General features: G+C 31.6%; 2 protein-coding genes and 2 long non-coding RNA genes across 6 annotated transcripts in view; 2 read left to right on the forward strand and 2 right to left on the reverse strand.

Annotated features, from left to right (window-relative positions):
* Nucleotides 1-859, reverse strand: part of LOC125048745 (adenylate cyclase type 2-like) — a 136,884-nt gene extending 136,025 nt beyond the window's left edge. Inside the window, exon 1 of one of the 2 annotated variants that reach the window (XM_047647598.1) lies at nt 535-859. In XM_047647598.1, the coding sequence (XP_047503554.1) occupies nt 535-628 (94 nt within the window). In that variant the 5' untranslated portion in view covers nt 629-859. The remainder of the gene's footprint in view (nt 1-534) is intronic. The other variant, XM_047647600.1, reaches the window with a different exon arrangement.
* Nucleotides 860-1,219: 360 nt separating this feature from the next.
* Nucleotides 1,220-1,807, forward strand: LOC125048818. 2 transcript variants are annotated; one of them, XR_007116885.1, is made up of 2 exons: nt 1,220-1,624; nt 1,736-1,807. It is a non-coding gene; the product is annotated as an uncharacterized LOC125048818 (long non-coding RNA). The 2 variants fall into 2 exon arrangements; XR_007116884.1 differs by having other exon boundaries at nt 1,220-1,576.
* A 796-nt stretch (nt 1,808-2,603) lies between these two features.
* On the reverse strand, nt 2,604-3,699 carry LOC125049190. Its single transcript, XR_007116962.1, has 2 exons — nt 3,642-3,699; nt 2,604-3,339 (listed from the first exon to the last, which is right to left on the reverse strand). It is a non-coding gene; the product is annotated as an uncharacterized LOC125049190 (long non-coding RNA).
* Nucleotides 3,700-5,142: 1,443 nt separating this feature from the next.
* Nucleotides 5,143-14,046, forward strand: part of LOC125048550 (pre-mRNA-splicing factor ATP-dependent RNA helicase PRP16) — a 73,053-nt gene continuing 64,149 nt past the window's right edge. Inside the window, exons 1-11 of the mRNA XM_047647263.1 lie at nt 5,143-5,662; nt 5,901-6,179; nt 6,303-6,503; nt 6,895-6,989; nt 7,471-7,673; nt 8,130-8,228; nt 8,603-8,732; nt 9,420-9,509; nt 10,757-10,894; nt 11,793-11,945; nt 13,353-13,546. Of these exons, the coding sequence (XP_047503219.1) occupies nt 5,331-5,662; nt 5,901-6,179; nt 6,303-6,503; nt 6,895-6,989; nt 7,471-7,673; nt 8,130-8,228; nt 8,603-8,732; nt 9,420-9,509; nt 10,757-10,894; nt 11,793-11,945; nt 13,353-13,546 (1,914 nt within the window). The 5' untranslated portion in view covers nt 5,143-5,330. The remainder of the gene's footprint in view (nt 5,663-5,900; nt 6,180-6,302; nt 6,504-6,894; nt 6,990-7,470; nt 7,674-8,129; nt 8,229-8,602; nt 8,733-9,419; nt 9,510-10,756; nt 10,895-11,792; nt 11,946-13,352; nt 13,547-14,046) is intronic.

Consider the following 14,046-nt stretch of genomic DNA (forward strand, 5'->3'; position numbering starts at 1 on the left):
AACAAGCTGTGGCGCATTAATCAGAAACATCTTCGCTGACCATTAATGACGTCAATTTATATTATTTATTTACCATGAACTATTCCCGGCTCTCAATCAAGTTCTAGGCCACTATTGGTTCACGTGTGCAATTAACGAAAACGTGTTTTTCTGGTCTCGCAAAATATTGTTTAATTTTACCTGTACCGAATTATTACAAAGGTTGCGATTTAACAAGACGATAGTTACCGTGTAAATTAAGAAAGGTTTAAGCTAGCTTTTGCAAAAAAAAAGGATATTAGAACTCAACAATAATTATGATAAATACTAATAACAAACACTCTTACATAAGACTGGTGCGACAGCCAAGAGCAGTGAAATCTTCTGTTACTGAATACACTAGACACCGTTATCTAACGAGAATGTGTGATAATATATAAAAAAACACTCAGGCGCAAGTTGACAATGACATCATGACTTAGCTACAAATTTGTTATAACTAACCTAACCTAACTATCAACTTGAAAATGTAAATGAATGAAAATGAAAACTTACCTGCGACACCTGGTAAGTCATCGTTATTTTCCAGGCTATTTTCGATATCTGCCATCCTGGTGAATTCCGAGCAATGCACAAATGTTTCATCCATGAGATATATGTATTTAAAAGTCACTCACTGAAATACTAACAGTAAATAGAATTGTTTAAACTTAACACTAATAACAATACTGTTTTGTTTTGGGTACAATGAAGTAAACGTCACATGTGAATAATTTATATGTCAAATGAAAATTTCCAGTGCCGACGATTTAAAGTTTGTGGTTTCCCGCCAACTTTTTTTTCATAACGCACTTCTTTATGGCACGGGCTACAGTTTTATACTGTTCTATTTTTGTATGACAAAATGAAAAAGATTTTGTTCACGCGTTTGTTTACATTTGTGGCGAACTGTTTATATTTTTACAAGTTAATTGCGGGATACTAATTTTATGAATTGCTAATTAATTTTTGCGCAAATTTGGAATTGGTACCTACTGTAGAACTGATGAAAATGAAAGTGAATGTAACACCTTAGGAACTTTGGTACTATATTTAATGTTTTTTTTATGTATGTTTCTTTTACATAAAAAAAACATAAGATAATATACAAACGTACATAAAAATTGAATTTATATTTCAATGAACAGTGTTATAATATTTTCACATGATGCAATGCAAATCTACGCTCTATAACTCTAAATGAAATTGTCCAGGGGGTCTAGCCATATTGGTGTCGAAAAGTATTCTACATACACTACCGCTTTTGCGTAATTGTACTGTCGAAAACGCTTCGTTCGTAGCCAAGAGGCATGTCGATACATTACCGCTAAGTCGACACCGTAGATGCGAGCTGCCGTTCGTAGCACCTTATTCCGTCATATTGTCTCTGGATTAAATGTATTCCTAATGTCACTTTTATAAACAAATAAAAGTTAAAACTACAATATTATTGTAAATTTGCAATAATTGCAAATTCCAATTATTGGAAGCTGCAAAAGGGACATTAGAATGTCAGCAAGGTCGGAACAATTTTCGATTTAAGTGGAATTTACGGAAGGTGCAAAGTCAATATATGAATTTTAATTGCATGTTTAAATTAATTATGGTTTGTTTCATGTTTTCTCAGAAATTTAAGGCTACAAATAAATACAATATTTTGAAATTGCATAATCGTGATATATAATAATTAGTAGTACTCATACTTTGATATTTTTAGGATTAGGAACCTCACAACTAATCTGCAAAATGAAGAAGCAACATATTTTGTTACCGCTTAGAAGAAACAATAGAAATAGTACTGTGGATTGATAAATAAAGAGTGAAAATAAGGTTTACTAGAAGTTGATAAGGAATAGAAGGATAGTCCAAGGAATTAAAAAACAATAGAAAAAAAACGTAGACTAGTGTGAACACTGAAATTAGAGTTTGATTTAAGCTTTAATTAGGTTTGGTGTTTGTGTTTGAACATTTTTAATGTCAATTTGTAAGCAGATTTATATATAAGTGTAGATTTTATTAGTGATTACTACTAGTTGGAATTATCTCTGTTTATGTCTAACAAACAATTTCAGTTTAAGTTAGAGTCATAAAGGTTGATTGTTTATAATAAATTTATACTTTTAGAAAGTGAAAATTGAAAAGCAGCAAGTACTCAATGAAATGAAAAGAGGGATTAATAAAAATTATAAAATAGAAACTTAGTCTGGTATGAAATTATAACCCTTACTCAACCTTTGATTCCATATTGATGCTCCAACATCTTAGATATAAAATTAAGTTTGATGCTGATTTTAAGTTAATATTTATGTCAATAAACTTTTGGTTATATCAGTGATTTGCTACTAGTGAATATGTAAATGCAAAATCTGTTTAAGTAAGAAATGAATAAACATTGTATGTTATGTATTTGTCATTTTTTTTTTTGGTAATTTACCTGTCTTCTTTAGTAGGAAAAGCCAGTGTAAAGTGGTTAATAATATTAGTTTACTTTACAAGAATATACAGATAATGCATATATGAATGACCCGTACCTACTAATAGTTAGAAATATTAAAAAAATAGGTAGCAAAATAAAAATATTTCAGTTATGGTTATTTTTTATTAAAATAAGGCACCAAATATCTTCCTTAACATAATGCAGTCTACATAGAAAAATAAGCATATGTAACAACTTATTAAACAATACAGACATTACTACTGAACACACACAGGTGCACCAAATTCAATGCATTACTACCTAATGTAGATGTATTCAATTATTCATATTTTTATATGTAGATAATTAACTAATAAATGTAAGTGTTAATTTGCAGCAGTCAATAGGTATCTTGTTTGTGTGCTGTTATATACAAAAAATTGTTCAATTCATAAAACCTAACGTTAGATGTTGTGATGATTTCATAAAATTACTATGATACCTACAGTTACTATGAATACATCCTGATTGTTTCCTTAAGACAACAATTGTAAATAATAATAGTTAGGTATTTTAAAGATATAATTCTTCCCAAAATCTACAAATCCAGTTTGTTTATAATAATATCTCATTGACATTCAAACTGCTGAACTTATTAAGATTAAATGTGGAAGAACATAGTTTCAGTTACTGTTTCCTGTTCATGAGGTAATGTTACTTAACCAACCATTATTTCATACTCCACTTGTCTTATTTTTTACATTATTCATAAAATGCTTCATTCCCCATTTTCAGGTACATAATATACCTAACACTAAAATTAATTAAAAGATAAGACTTTAGTAAAACTTGTCCATTTGTGGTTTTTTTTAATATTTTAAGTTGTCTTATTAGCTTCTCTTTTTCTGAAAAGAAAATATTTTAGTTAGTACTTTGATCAAATAGAAAACTGACAAACTAAACTAAGATCAGTCCAAGGTTTGTTCAATAGGTAACTTTAATATTAAAACTCTTTACTTAATTCTAAACTTAAAAATATACTTAATTTGTCACTTTGCTGCTTATTGTCAATTAAAGTTTTTAATAACCAAACAATGTCAGTAACTCCCAAGGGACTTGAATTCAAACTTCTCATTCATTAACAATATTATAATAGATATCTCTAGTATATTGACTTAGTAAATAATTAAAGAAAATATCTGCTTACCATTACTTAGTATTGCTCACTAGATTTTATATTTCCAAAGTTCATAAAGTATAAATCCACTTCATTTGATTAATTTAAATCAATATTATATCATTATCAGCTTCTATTATAATTACAATAAAATGTATTTAGAACTTCTAATTATGTTCATTAGTGACTGCTTTCTCATCTGAAATATACAAATAAAATGTACAATCATTTTTCTTTGTGATTATATAATATATGCAATATTAAATGGTACATATATATATTTTTCAAATTAAAGAACAATTTCATGAACTTACATGCAATATAAATATCAATAAAAGATATCCAATATAACTAGGATTTACCTCTACTAATTTGCTGATTTTCTTGATATTTTCATATTTATCTGTGTCTATTAAGTTATCCTCGCATTGATTCATTGAAAAACTAAAACTCTAAACACGAGAAAGTTAAAAAAAACAGATAACAAATTAAAATCATTTCGTTAAAACGTCCAAAATAAGACATGTTTTTAAAACGGTAGCGATTAAAGATGGCAATAGTTGTACTGAATTATTGCAAACAGCAGCTTTTGAGATCACGCTAAAACATGGCGGAGAAACGCCGTTTTTTCTACACTGCCGAAACATTAATTGGCCGTTGGCTACCGAATAGCGTAAGCGTTAATGTGTGTCTTTTCGTAGCACTGTCATGGCGTCGCTTATTGTATCCCGACTCACGCCTTTAGGGCCTAGGCTACCGACTGTCGACACGGGCTGTCATTTTCATACAAATTTAGTTTTCGACTTTCTACATACACTACTGTTAAGCCATCTTGGCTAGACCCCCAGTTTTAAATCGATCTCGGGGCGAAACAAACTGTCAAAGGTACCGCCTTCCACACTCGCCGTGAACTTTAGTTAAGAGGCCTTAATTCCAACATCCCCGCTGTCCACTAACTAGCTCATTCTTACCGAGACTCAGATATAATCTCCGGCTGATGCTTCCCACCTCTCTTACCCGGGGTACAAAAATTGGGAGTTTGTGTGTACGTTTCCTGACGTCGTTCAACTGTTCTCGTCGCCTCGAGACGCTTGAATAAAACGGACCTGTCTAAGCTGCGATAGCCATCGGCGATTTTACGCGTGCCTGTATTGGTCCCATAGCGGAAACGCTGGAACTCACCGACTGATCCAAACAGCTACAGATTCCCTGCTTGAAAGGGTTCCGATCTTTGAAATCGTGATACTTCGCCTACGAGCAGCCAACGTGCTTGCGAGCCTTCTAGAAATTTGAGCCTCATAGGTGGCGGTATGAATTAACATCAAGTGAACTTGCTGCGGATTTACCCCCTGTTCTATAAAGAAAAAAGTTTTTAATCATATCCATAGCTATATAAAATACTAATATAAATTTCCGTAACGTCAAATCCAAAAGTCTTAAAACTGTCACAGACCACATTATTTCTGTTTTGATAAATATATTAAAATGACGTTTGATACATTATCAAATCCGTCGACTGTCACTATTCAGTAGTCAGTAGTCAGTACTGAGTATAGTGCTGTTTGTATTTTAGTAAAGTTTTCCGCTACAAAGTATAAAGTAATAACTTATTTCGGAATGCCTTCAAAACATGATATTTATTGTACTTTATAAGGACGTTACATTCCTTTTAATGTTTGTGTTTTAATACTAAATATTATACGCAGCCGTGTTTTTACCATGGCGGATAATGATGAAAGTTTACACCGCTTGGAAGGGACTTCAGGTGATGCTCCTGGTGGGTTAATTATTAGAAAGAAAGAAAAACCAGAAGAGTTTCAGTTTGCTATGCCCTCTCTCCTTGGTTTAGATAAGCTAGCGGCAGCTAAACGTAAGCAAAACCGTTTAATATCTTTTCAACCTGAGGACACTGAATCAGAATCAAATCAAGATGAAAGTGACTCGTCTACTGTAAAGGAAAGGAAATACAGGAGACATAATGAAGAGACACCAACCTACACCGGTGGTCTTTCTGAAGAAGCTCGAAATAGAATGCTAGAACGATTACAAAAGTAAGTGTAGGTTAGGTTATTTACAATCTTTGTTATAAGTTCAGTATCAATAATTATTAATCTACAGTGGAAATAAATAATACAGTACTCTTTGCAATGTTTCAGTGCCACTAAAATCCTAATGATTATGTTTTAATTTATATTTTTAATCGTAAGACAAATATTATTAACACACAATTTCACAAACATGAAAAAATGCTTTACTTATTATTTTAATACTTTTCTATTTTTTACTTAGAAAAACTAAAGAATCTAGAGAAAAGGGTGTACATAATTCTACACAAGAGGAAAAAAAATCTAGATCAAAGGAGGAAGACATAGATCGCCATTACCGTCGGTATGATCGTCGGGATAGGGACAGACGATATGATGATGACAGAAGAGACAGAGACTGGCAGAGACGAGATCGAGGGTCTGATAGAAGGGATAGAGATAGGAGAGATAGAGATTCTGATAGAGACAGTTCGAGAAGAAGTTACTACGAACCTAGGTTTAAGGATGAGCCTCGCACACCAAGGTATATGCTTGAGTATTTGAGAAGTTTATTGGGTTTTAAAGTATAATTCACAGCACAAATTTTCATAATGTGTATGTCTGTTAATTTCATAGTAATTCTAACATTTTAATTCTATTTTTTCAGTATTAAAGCATTAAAACCAACTGATAAGACAGCCTGGGATGAAGATGATGATGACCCAAAGGCTGTTAGGAAGTCAAGTTGGGATTATCCAACTCCTTTACCGAGGGAATCTCCAGATCGCTCTACTAGGAGTGATAGAAGGCCTATCAGGGATTATAAAGGAAGACCATATGATGATACACCTAGACCTACACCTCATAAGTAAGCAAAATAATAGTTACTTTTGAGAATATATTTTGTCAAATTAAAATCAATGAACATATAAATTTAGTATATTTCTTAAATCTTTCTAGTTGCTCACTTCAAATGTTTTTAGTTATTTCAAACTAATGGTGTTATTAATATTGAGAACAAACTACTTTTTTCAACCAATTGTATATTTGTCAAAACAAACAACGGATATTTCTCTATTTACTTGTGGCTTATAATTAAATAATTTCTTCAGATTGTAATAAAAATTGGTAATACTTTAAGTAACATGCAAGTAAACACACATTTAATATATCAATAGTGTCTTTAAAATAAAAAAAATATAATTAAAATATTGTAATATGTTAATGAAGATTTTCATAAATATTTCCCTCAATTTCAGATGGGTCAGTTCACGGCGTGGGCAAGATGTAGATGATCCCGATTGGCAGGAAGCTGAAAAGAAATTAGACCGTGCTTGGTACAACATGGGTGAAGGTAATATGGCAATTTTTTTTTATATAATGCAAAATGTTTATTAATTATTTACTGTTTTATTACTTCTTTCTACGCTTTCTTCAAACTTTGCTGAAATTTTTTTTTTAAAGAACTTAAATATTAATTAAATGTTTTACTTATTTATGAACATTAGATAGAACTTAAATAGCTACTGATTCTTTCTTATCACTTACATAAACATTAAGTCTGTGGTGTTTGTATGTAAAATATATATGTTGCATTGTATAACTATTACATATTATAACTCTATTGAGTTTTAAACTTATTTTTTTATTAACTCAGTTTCTCAACAATTCATTAATGTTAAAGGTTTTTATTTTTCACTCATCTCACTTGGCTTATTGTGTCTAGAAGTTAGCCTGTAATTCACGTGATGGTGGAGTACACGTTCGTGAGCTCCCCCAACCTTTTTAATTACTCACCACATTAGAAAACACTCTTAACACATTTCTGTACCTAGGTGAGACTGATGAATCTGACCCCTTTGCGGGAACATCAGCTGAATACATAGCTCGTAAGGAAGAACAAATAGAGAAACGCCGGAATCGAAAAGTGTCAGCTGCAAGGCAGCAAATAGACAAGGACAACGAGCTGTGGGAAAGGAACAGAATGCTTACAAGTGGAGTTGTTCATTCCATTAATGTTAATAATGATCTTGATGAGGTTAGTATGGACATCAAAAGGTATCGGAATTTAAAAAATTCAATGCTGGTAATAGAGTTTTATTATATTAGACTTGGTTTGCACATATATAGACACTATACTAAAGGAAATAAAGAAATAAAATTTCTTTACAGACATTTTAAGTATTTTTTATTAATACCTTATCTTTTTTATTAATATCTTGCATTCTATATTATTTAATAAATATGTTTGTTACTAGAATTTATGCTTAATCTCGTTGATATTTTACTTATTTTATTGATCAAAATAATTACAAAGTTTGCTTGCATAAAATTACAGAAATATTATTTTTGAACATAGTATGAGATGTACATTGTTGTAATTTTGACAATTAGACATCTTGCAAAGATATATGTCTAATTGTCGACCAGTCTCAATAGAGAGTAGTTACTCATGACTAAATTAACTTATTTAACATTGAAATGTATGTTTCAGGAAAGTGTGGACCGAGTACATTTATTGGTACACAATATTGTGCCTCCATTTCTGGATGGTCGTATTGTGTTTACAAAGCAGCCGGAACCTGTTATACCTGTAAGATTTTATTTTATTATAATGTAAAATTTGTGACAAGGCTTGTTTATTACCAGCTTTTTTTTGTAAGTTTTCAACTTTATTCTTGATTTCGAATTAGAAAATCCAGTACATGAATTGTATGTATAAATTCTATTTATTTTAAAACTATTGGCAGGCCTGCATTCTCACAGATTAAGAAAAACCAAATTGTTATTTTTAATTTTTTTCCTCCATGAATGTTATGTTTGCCTTTAAGCGCCTGCTACATTATATAATATATACTAGTTTGTTTTCTTTAAAAAATTTTTAAGTTTAAGTTTCCTTTTAAGTTCATATTTTGAGTTAATTAGTGTGCCAAGCGTTGGCAAGTTTTAAATTATATACTATTTTAGGTGAAAGACCCGACATCTGATATGGCGATTAACGCGAGGAAAGGTTCTGCTTTAGTAAAAGCCTTTAGAGAACAAAAGGAAAGACGAAAAGCTCAGAAGAAACATTGGAAATTGGAAGGAACTAAAATAGGTATATACAGTACAATGAAATAAAACTGCTTTAACGCTTTGAAACACTTTTATAATTCGAAGTTTTAACTATTTTCACCGTGGTCAGCTAAAGAAATAAATCCAATATATTGCTGGATTTTTATAAAATAAAATAAGAACACAAAATTAAATTATAAATTTTTCAAACTATAGATCAGTGTTTCCCAACCTATTTTCTGCCATGCCCCACTTAGCCAACCTCAAATTCTTAGCCCCCCCTTATATAACATACATTATTAACTTAAGGAATTTTAATTATATGTTGTAGGAAGAAATCACTAGGAAATTGTTAACAAAACAATATGTACATTTTCCAAACAAAATTAAAAACTGGAATTCAAATTTTCACACAAATCATATTAATAAAGATTTTTCTATATTAATTTAGTGAGATCCTTGCTTAGCTTCAGACCCAAGTCTCCACATTGTGTTATATCCAGCTGATTTCGATTACCCCCCGTGGGGCGTGGACCTCACGTTGGCAAACACTGCTATAGATAGATGTTAAAGTATTATTTTTGCATTACTTAAAGGCACAAGGTTCGATTAACGATTGAAGATGTATTTCAATTTGTAGTTTGTTCTCCATTTTAAAGGCTTGTAAATACACAACTGGTCAATACTCTCACATTATCAATATGATCAAATGTTTTATATTTCATTTCAGGTAACATAATGGGTATTCAGAAGGAACAAGAAGAAATTGAAGATGGGCCCACGAAGGAGGCATATAAATACGCCGAACATTTGGACAAAGGTAACAAATTAATTCAATACCATCTCGATTTTTTTTAAATATAGATATAAACTAGAACTTTTCTTATATAATATATAACTAGCGGATCCGACTGACGTTCTCCTGTACACACGTCCTTACATACAATTAAATTACCAATACATAATGTAAATCATTCATAAAAGAATTACATACTATGAAATTGATGATTCAATTTGAAGTTATATAATTGTATTTTTTAACTAGTAAATGTTACGAAATTAACTATCCAATGGTTAATTGCTTTAAAAAACGAAGCAATCTAAAACATAAAGTTTGGTTATTTACACAATGCATTTATAACTTGTGTACTGTGTGTGTGTTTCTGGCACAAAAATAGAGAAAAACAAATGACTGTTGCTAAATAATAACACAAAATATTATCCTATTTATTTTTTCCTTCAACTCAAATAACCTTACTTTCAAGATTGTCTCGCTTTTATTTGAATCTCTTAATTATTACTGCAATAATATAAACTCGTAAGACTTTCGAAAATGTTCTTATCTGGATCTCGGTTCTATCCTCCTATTTATCTATCCCCTTCCTATCATACAATAAATCAAATACTTACCTATATTATTTTAAACAATACTTTTTCATACTTTATTCAAGTACTGATAGCACAATTCGCTGAAATTGAAATAAAGGCATCCGATATACCGAGAAATAAGAAAACGTTTAGGCTCTGAACACACAATAAAGCGACAATATTAATAATAATTAATGAGTACGCTATAACGTTATAACTATTATTTCTATAACAAAAAGTAAACAGTTGAAGCTATAGGTATAAAATGCCAATAAAATGTAAGATAAGATATTATTCAACTGACCCAAGTTAAAAAAGAACTATTTCGCAAGTGGCGTTAAAGAGTTTAATTACGAACACATGCACAGAAGATTTATACACCAGCTGTTTATTTGCTGTATAAATAACCTAGTTACCGACTGCAGCGCCATCTGCCGGGCTGATTTGTGAATTTAAACCATCCAGGGCGCCACCCAAGCTCATACAAATCGGTCCAGCCGTTTAAGAGGAGTTCAGTGACATACACATACAGTAGAATTATATATATAAATATTAATTGAAATAACTATAATAATGGAATACTTAATGGTATGATAAAAACTAAACTTAAATGTATTACAGTATAATTACACTACTTTGACGGTTGTGATAATATATATTTGAAAATAAACTAAATAAAGTATTGTTTAATGTTTTCAGAGGGTCAACAACCGGAGTCGAAGTCAGATTTTGTTAGAAAAAAAACGATATCAGAGCAGAGGCGGTTCTTGCCTGTCTTTGCTGTTAGAGAGGAATTGATGCAGGTCATAAGAGAGAATAATGTAATTATTATTGTTGGTGAGTTATTTTCTACTTATATTTTGTTTCGTGAGAATTTTGAAACTAAACTTCAGTATAAAAATTCATATATTTTTAGTTATTGTACAATTGGCCTAAGTTTTAATTGGCGACATCTTTGGGACGATGACTTTTTCATACTAGGTACATTGGAACTAAATAAAAATCCTTTTTAATTTCCTACTAAGATAAACAATAATTATTAACTATTATGATTTCTAAAAAATATATAGGTAACAATTTTAGTAGAAACTCCCTTCATATACTCCAAGGAATGCAAACCCTTACAAAAGCCACCTGTCAGTGCTAGGCGTATTCAAACGAATATTTAATTTTGACCATAAAAAATCTTAGCCACAGCGACGCTTGGCCGAGTCTACTTTTTTTTTTTTTAATAGAGCGCATCGTGCAATCAGTCTTCTGACTATGAGCAGATGAGTTGTAGGATGGTTTGCGGGTGGAGATATTCCTCACTAGGAATATCTACCCATAATAATATTAGCTCAGTCAATGCTGCTGAGCTCCAAGGTTATTCGTCTTTTGAGTCGGTTTATATACTCCGGTATATGATGATATTCCAGCCTAGTCTTGTACTTCTGAGCGTATACTTTTATTTCCTCCTTGACTGTAGGTATGCCTAGGTGTTCATGTACTTCAGCGTTTCTTATGAACCAAGGCGAGTTGCTTATTTGTTTAAGGATGTAGTTTTGTGTTCTTTGAATTTTAGTTTTGTTAGAGTCACGAGTCACATGTAGCTCCCCACAATTGTAAAATTAATTAATTAATTGGCCGAGTCTACTAGTCATTAATATCTCTGCATTACATTGTCTCCATCTAACGTCTTCAACGCCAATGTGCAGACTATATAGAGCTTTAATCAGCTATTCGTGAATTCCAGGTGAGACGGGAAGTGGTAAAACGACGCAGTTAACCCAATACCTTCACGAGGAAGGGTTCAGTAAGCTTGGCATGATCGGTTGTACGCAGCCGCGTCGTGTGGCCGCCATGTCCGTCGCGAAGAGAGTCGCCGATGAAATGGGCACGAGGCTGGGTAAGATCGATATGTATTTTTATCTTTCAAAGAAACTTATCATTGTATTGAAATTTTATAACAATTATTGTGTATGACCTATTTAGCTTTCCAAGTGTATAAATGTTGTAAAGTGTATAACTTATACTCTGATTTTACATTCAACACTTATGAAATGTCAGAATTCTACATTCTGACATTTCATAAGTGTTGCTACTAAAAAAGTTCTCCACCGAAAAAGGGACAAATTTGACTTATTTGAGGGCAATAAAAAAAATGCTACGTATTTTTTATGTTTTACCTACCAAAAGTTAAATCTAAATATTAACTTACTCAAGTGACCTAATACAAATATTTCAATATCACGAACAATGTATCGAATTAACTTTAATTACTTACTATTTCCAGATTTAGAAAACCTTTTTTAAATAATAAAATGTTGTCTTTACTTGTGCGTTTTTTACTGTTTGTGATGTAAAGGAACGTAACTACCACTCGCCGTTAAACCACTTTTATGTATCGCACTTAATAAAATAAATACATTAACTAACTCTTGCCCGTTCTTCTCAGAACAAGGCCTCCTGGTAGTCTTGCTCTTTCGTGAATTTTGTAAACGTTGTTGACATTCATAAGCATGCTCTAAGAAGCATCTAAATTGAATAAACATATTTTGATTTGATTTGATTGATCAGATGTTCACACTCGTATTGAAATTGAAAAATGTGCCCGGCCAAAAGATTTTGCCATCACTGACATGTCAAAAAATGATAGCTGTCAGAATTATACGGAATTGAAAATCAGAATATAATAGTCAAATTTTCATAAAAATCTATTCAGTAGATTTTTTAGATATCCACGTATTTATGGAGGTATTTTTTTAATATTAATGTTTAGAAAAATTTCGTACTTTAGTAGAAAAATCCCAATAATCACTTACTACACACTTGACACTTCTAGCTACTCCATTCTCAATTTGGAGAGATCATACTGATGCGATCCGATCCGATCCCGGTGAAACGATGATTTTGTTGTCTTGACAATTCGGACATCACAAATTTCAAAATCTATATACAATCTGAACTCTTTATAACGTCATTCGTTATACCGAAACACAGTGTATAACGTAAAAATTAGTTAAATTTATTTGGTTTAAACCAATACCCATACATTAATTCTGCCCTCCCTATAACGAAACTGCTCTATAACGATTAAAAATGCTCGGTCCCTTGAAATTCGTTATATAGACTTTACACTGTATATGAAAATGAATTGCTGTTCCTTTGTAAGCTCGAAAATGGCTGGACCGATTTGGCTATTGATTATCTTCAAATATTATTAAAGTGGCCAGTACGACCAAACGCCAATTTCATATGTAAGGACCTAATATAAGTATTTCCTACATTAATTAACTCATAAAACCTTCATTAGGTGAGGAAGTAGGCTACGCCATACGTTTCGAAGACTGTACATCTCCCAACACGGTCATAAAGTATATGACAGATGGTATTTTACTCCGCGAGGGTTTACGGGAACCGGATTTGGACAACTACTGTGCGGTCATTATGGACGAGGCCCACGAGAGGTCGCTGTCCACTGATATGCTGTTTGGATTACTTCGGGAGGTGAGTGATAGATAATATTTTTCTAACAGCCTAAGGGTCTGTTTCACAATGTATGGATAAAGTACCAAATAGCTATGCAACACATAAATTATTTGGAAGATAAATTGTGCTATTTGACATTCATCGGACTCATAACTTATGATGGACTTTATGTGACGAATAGCGCTATCTGACAGTCGTGAAACGCAACAATAGTGTTTATCCTACCAATAAGTAATAAATTGCTAATTTGGAACTTATGTAGAACTTATCCGTACATTGTGAAAGAGACCCTTAATATATTTAGAATTTATTTAATCGCCGCTGTTAATCCCTTATTGTTCTCTTTTTGTTTGTATTTGCAAATATTATACCATGTTCCAAATGATATATTGAAGCAGTTTCTTATAAGAACTTTATTCGACAATATACTTTTCTTCGGAACTATAAAAAGCATAGACAAGGTTTCATGAAACCAATCTTCTTAATATACATGATTTTTCATCACAATAATCCTTTTA

The sequence above is a fragment of the Pieris napi genome, chromosome 4, assembly GCF_905475465.1.
Source record: "Pieris napi chromosome 4, ilPieNapi1.2, whole genome shotgun sequence".
Classification (NCBI taxonomy): Eukaryota; Metazoa; Arthropoda; class Insecta; order Lepidoptera; family Pieridae; genus Pieris; species Pieris napi.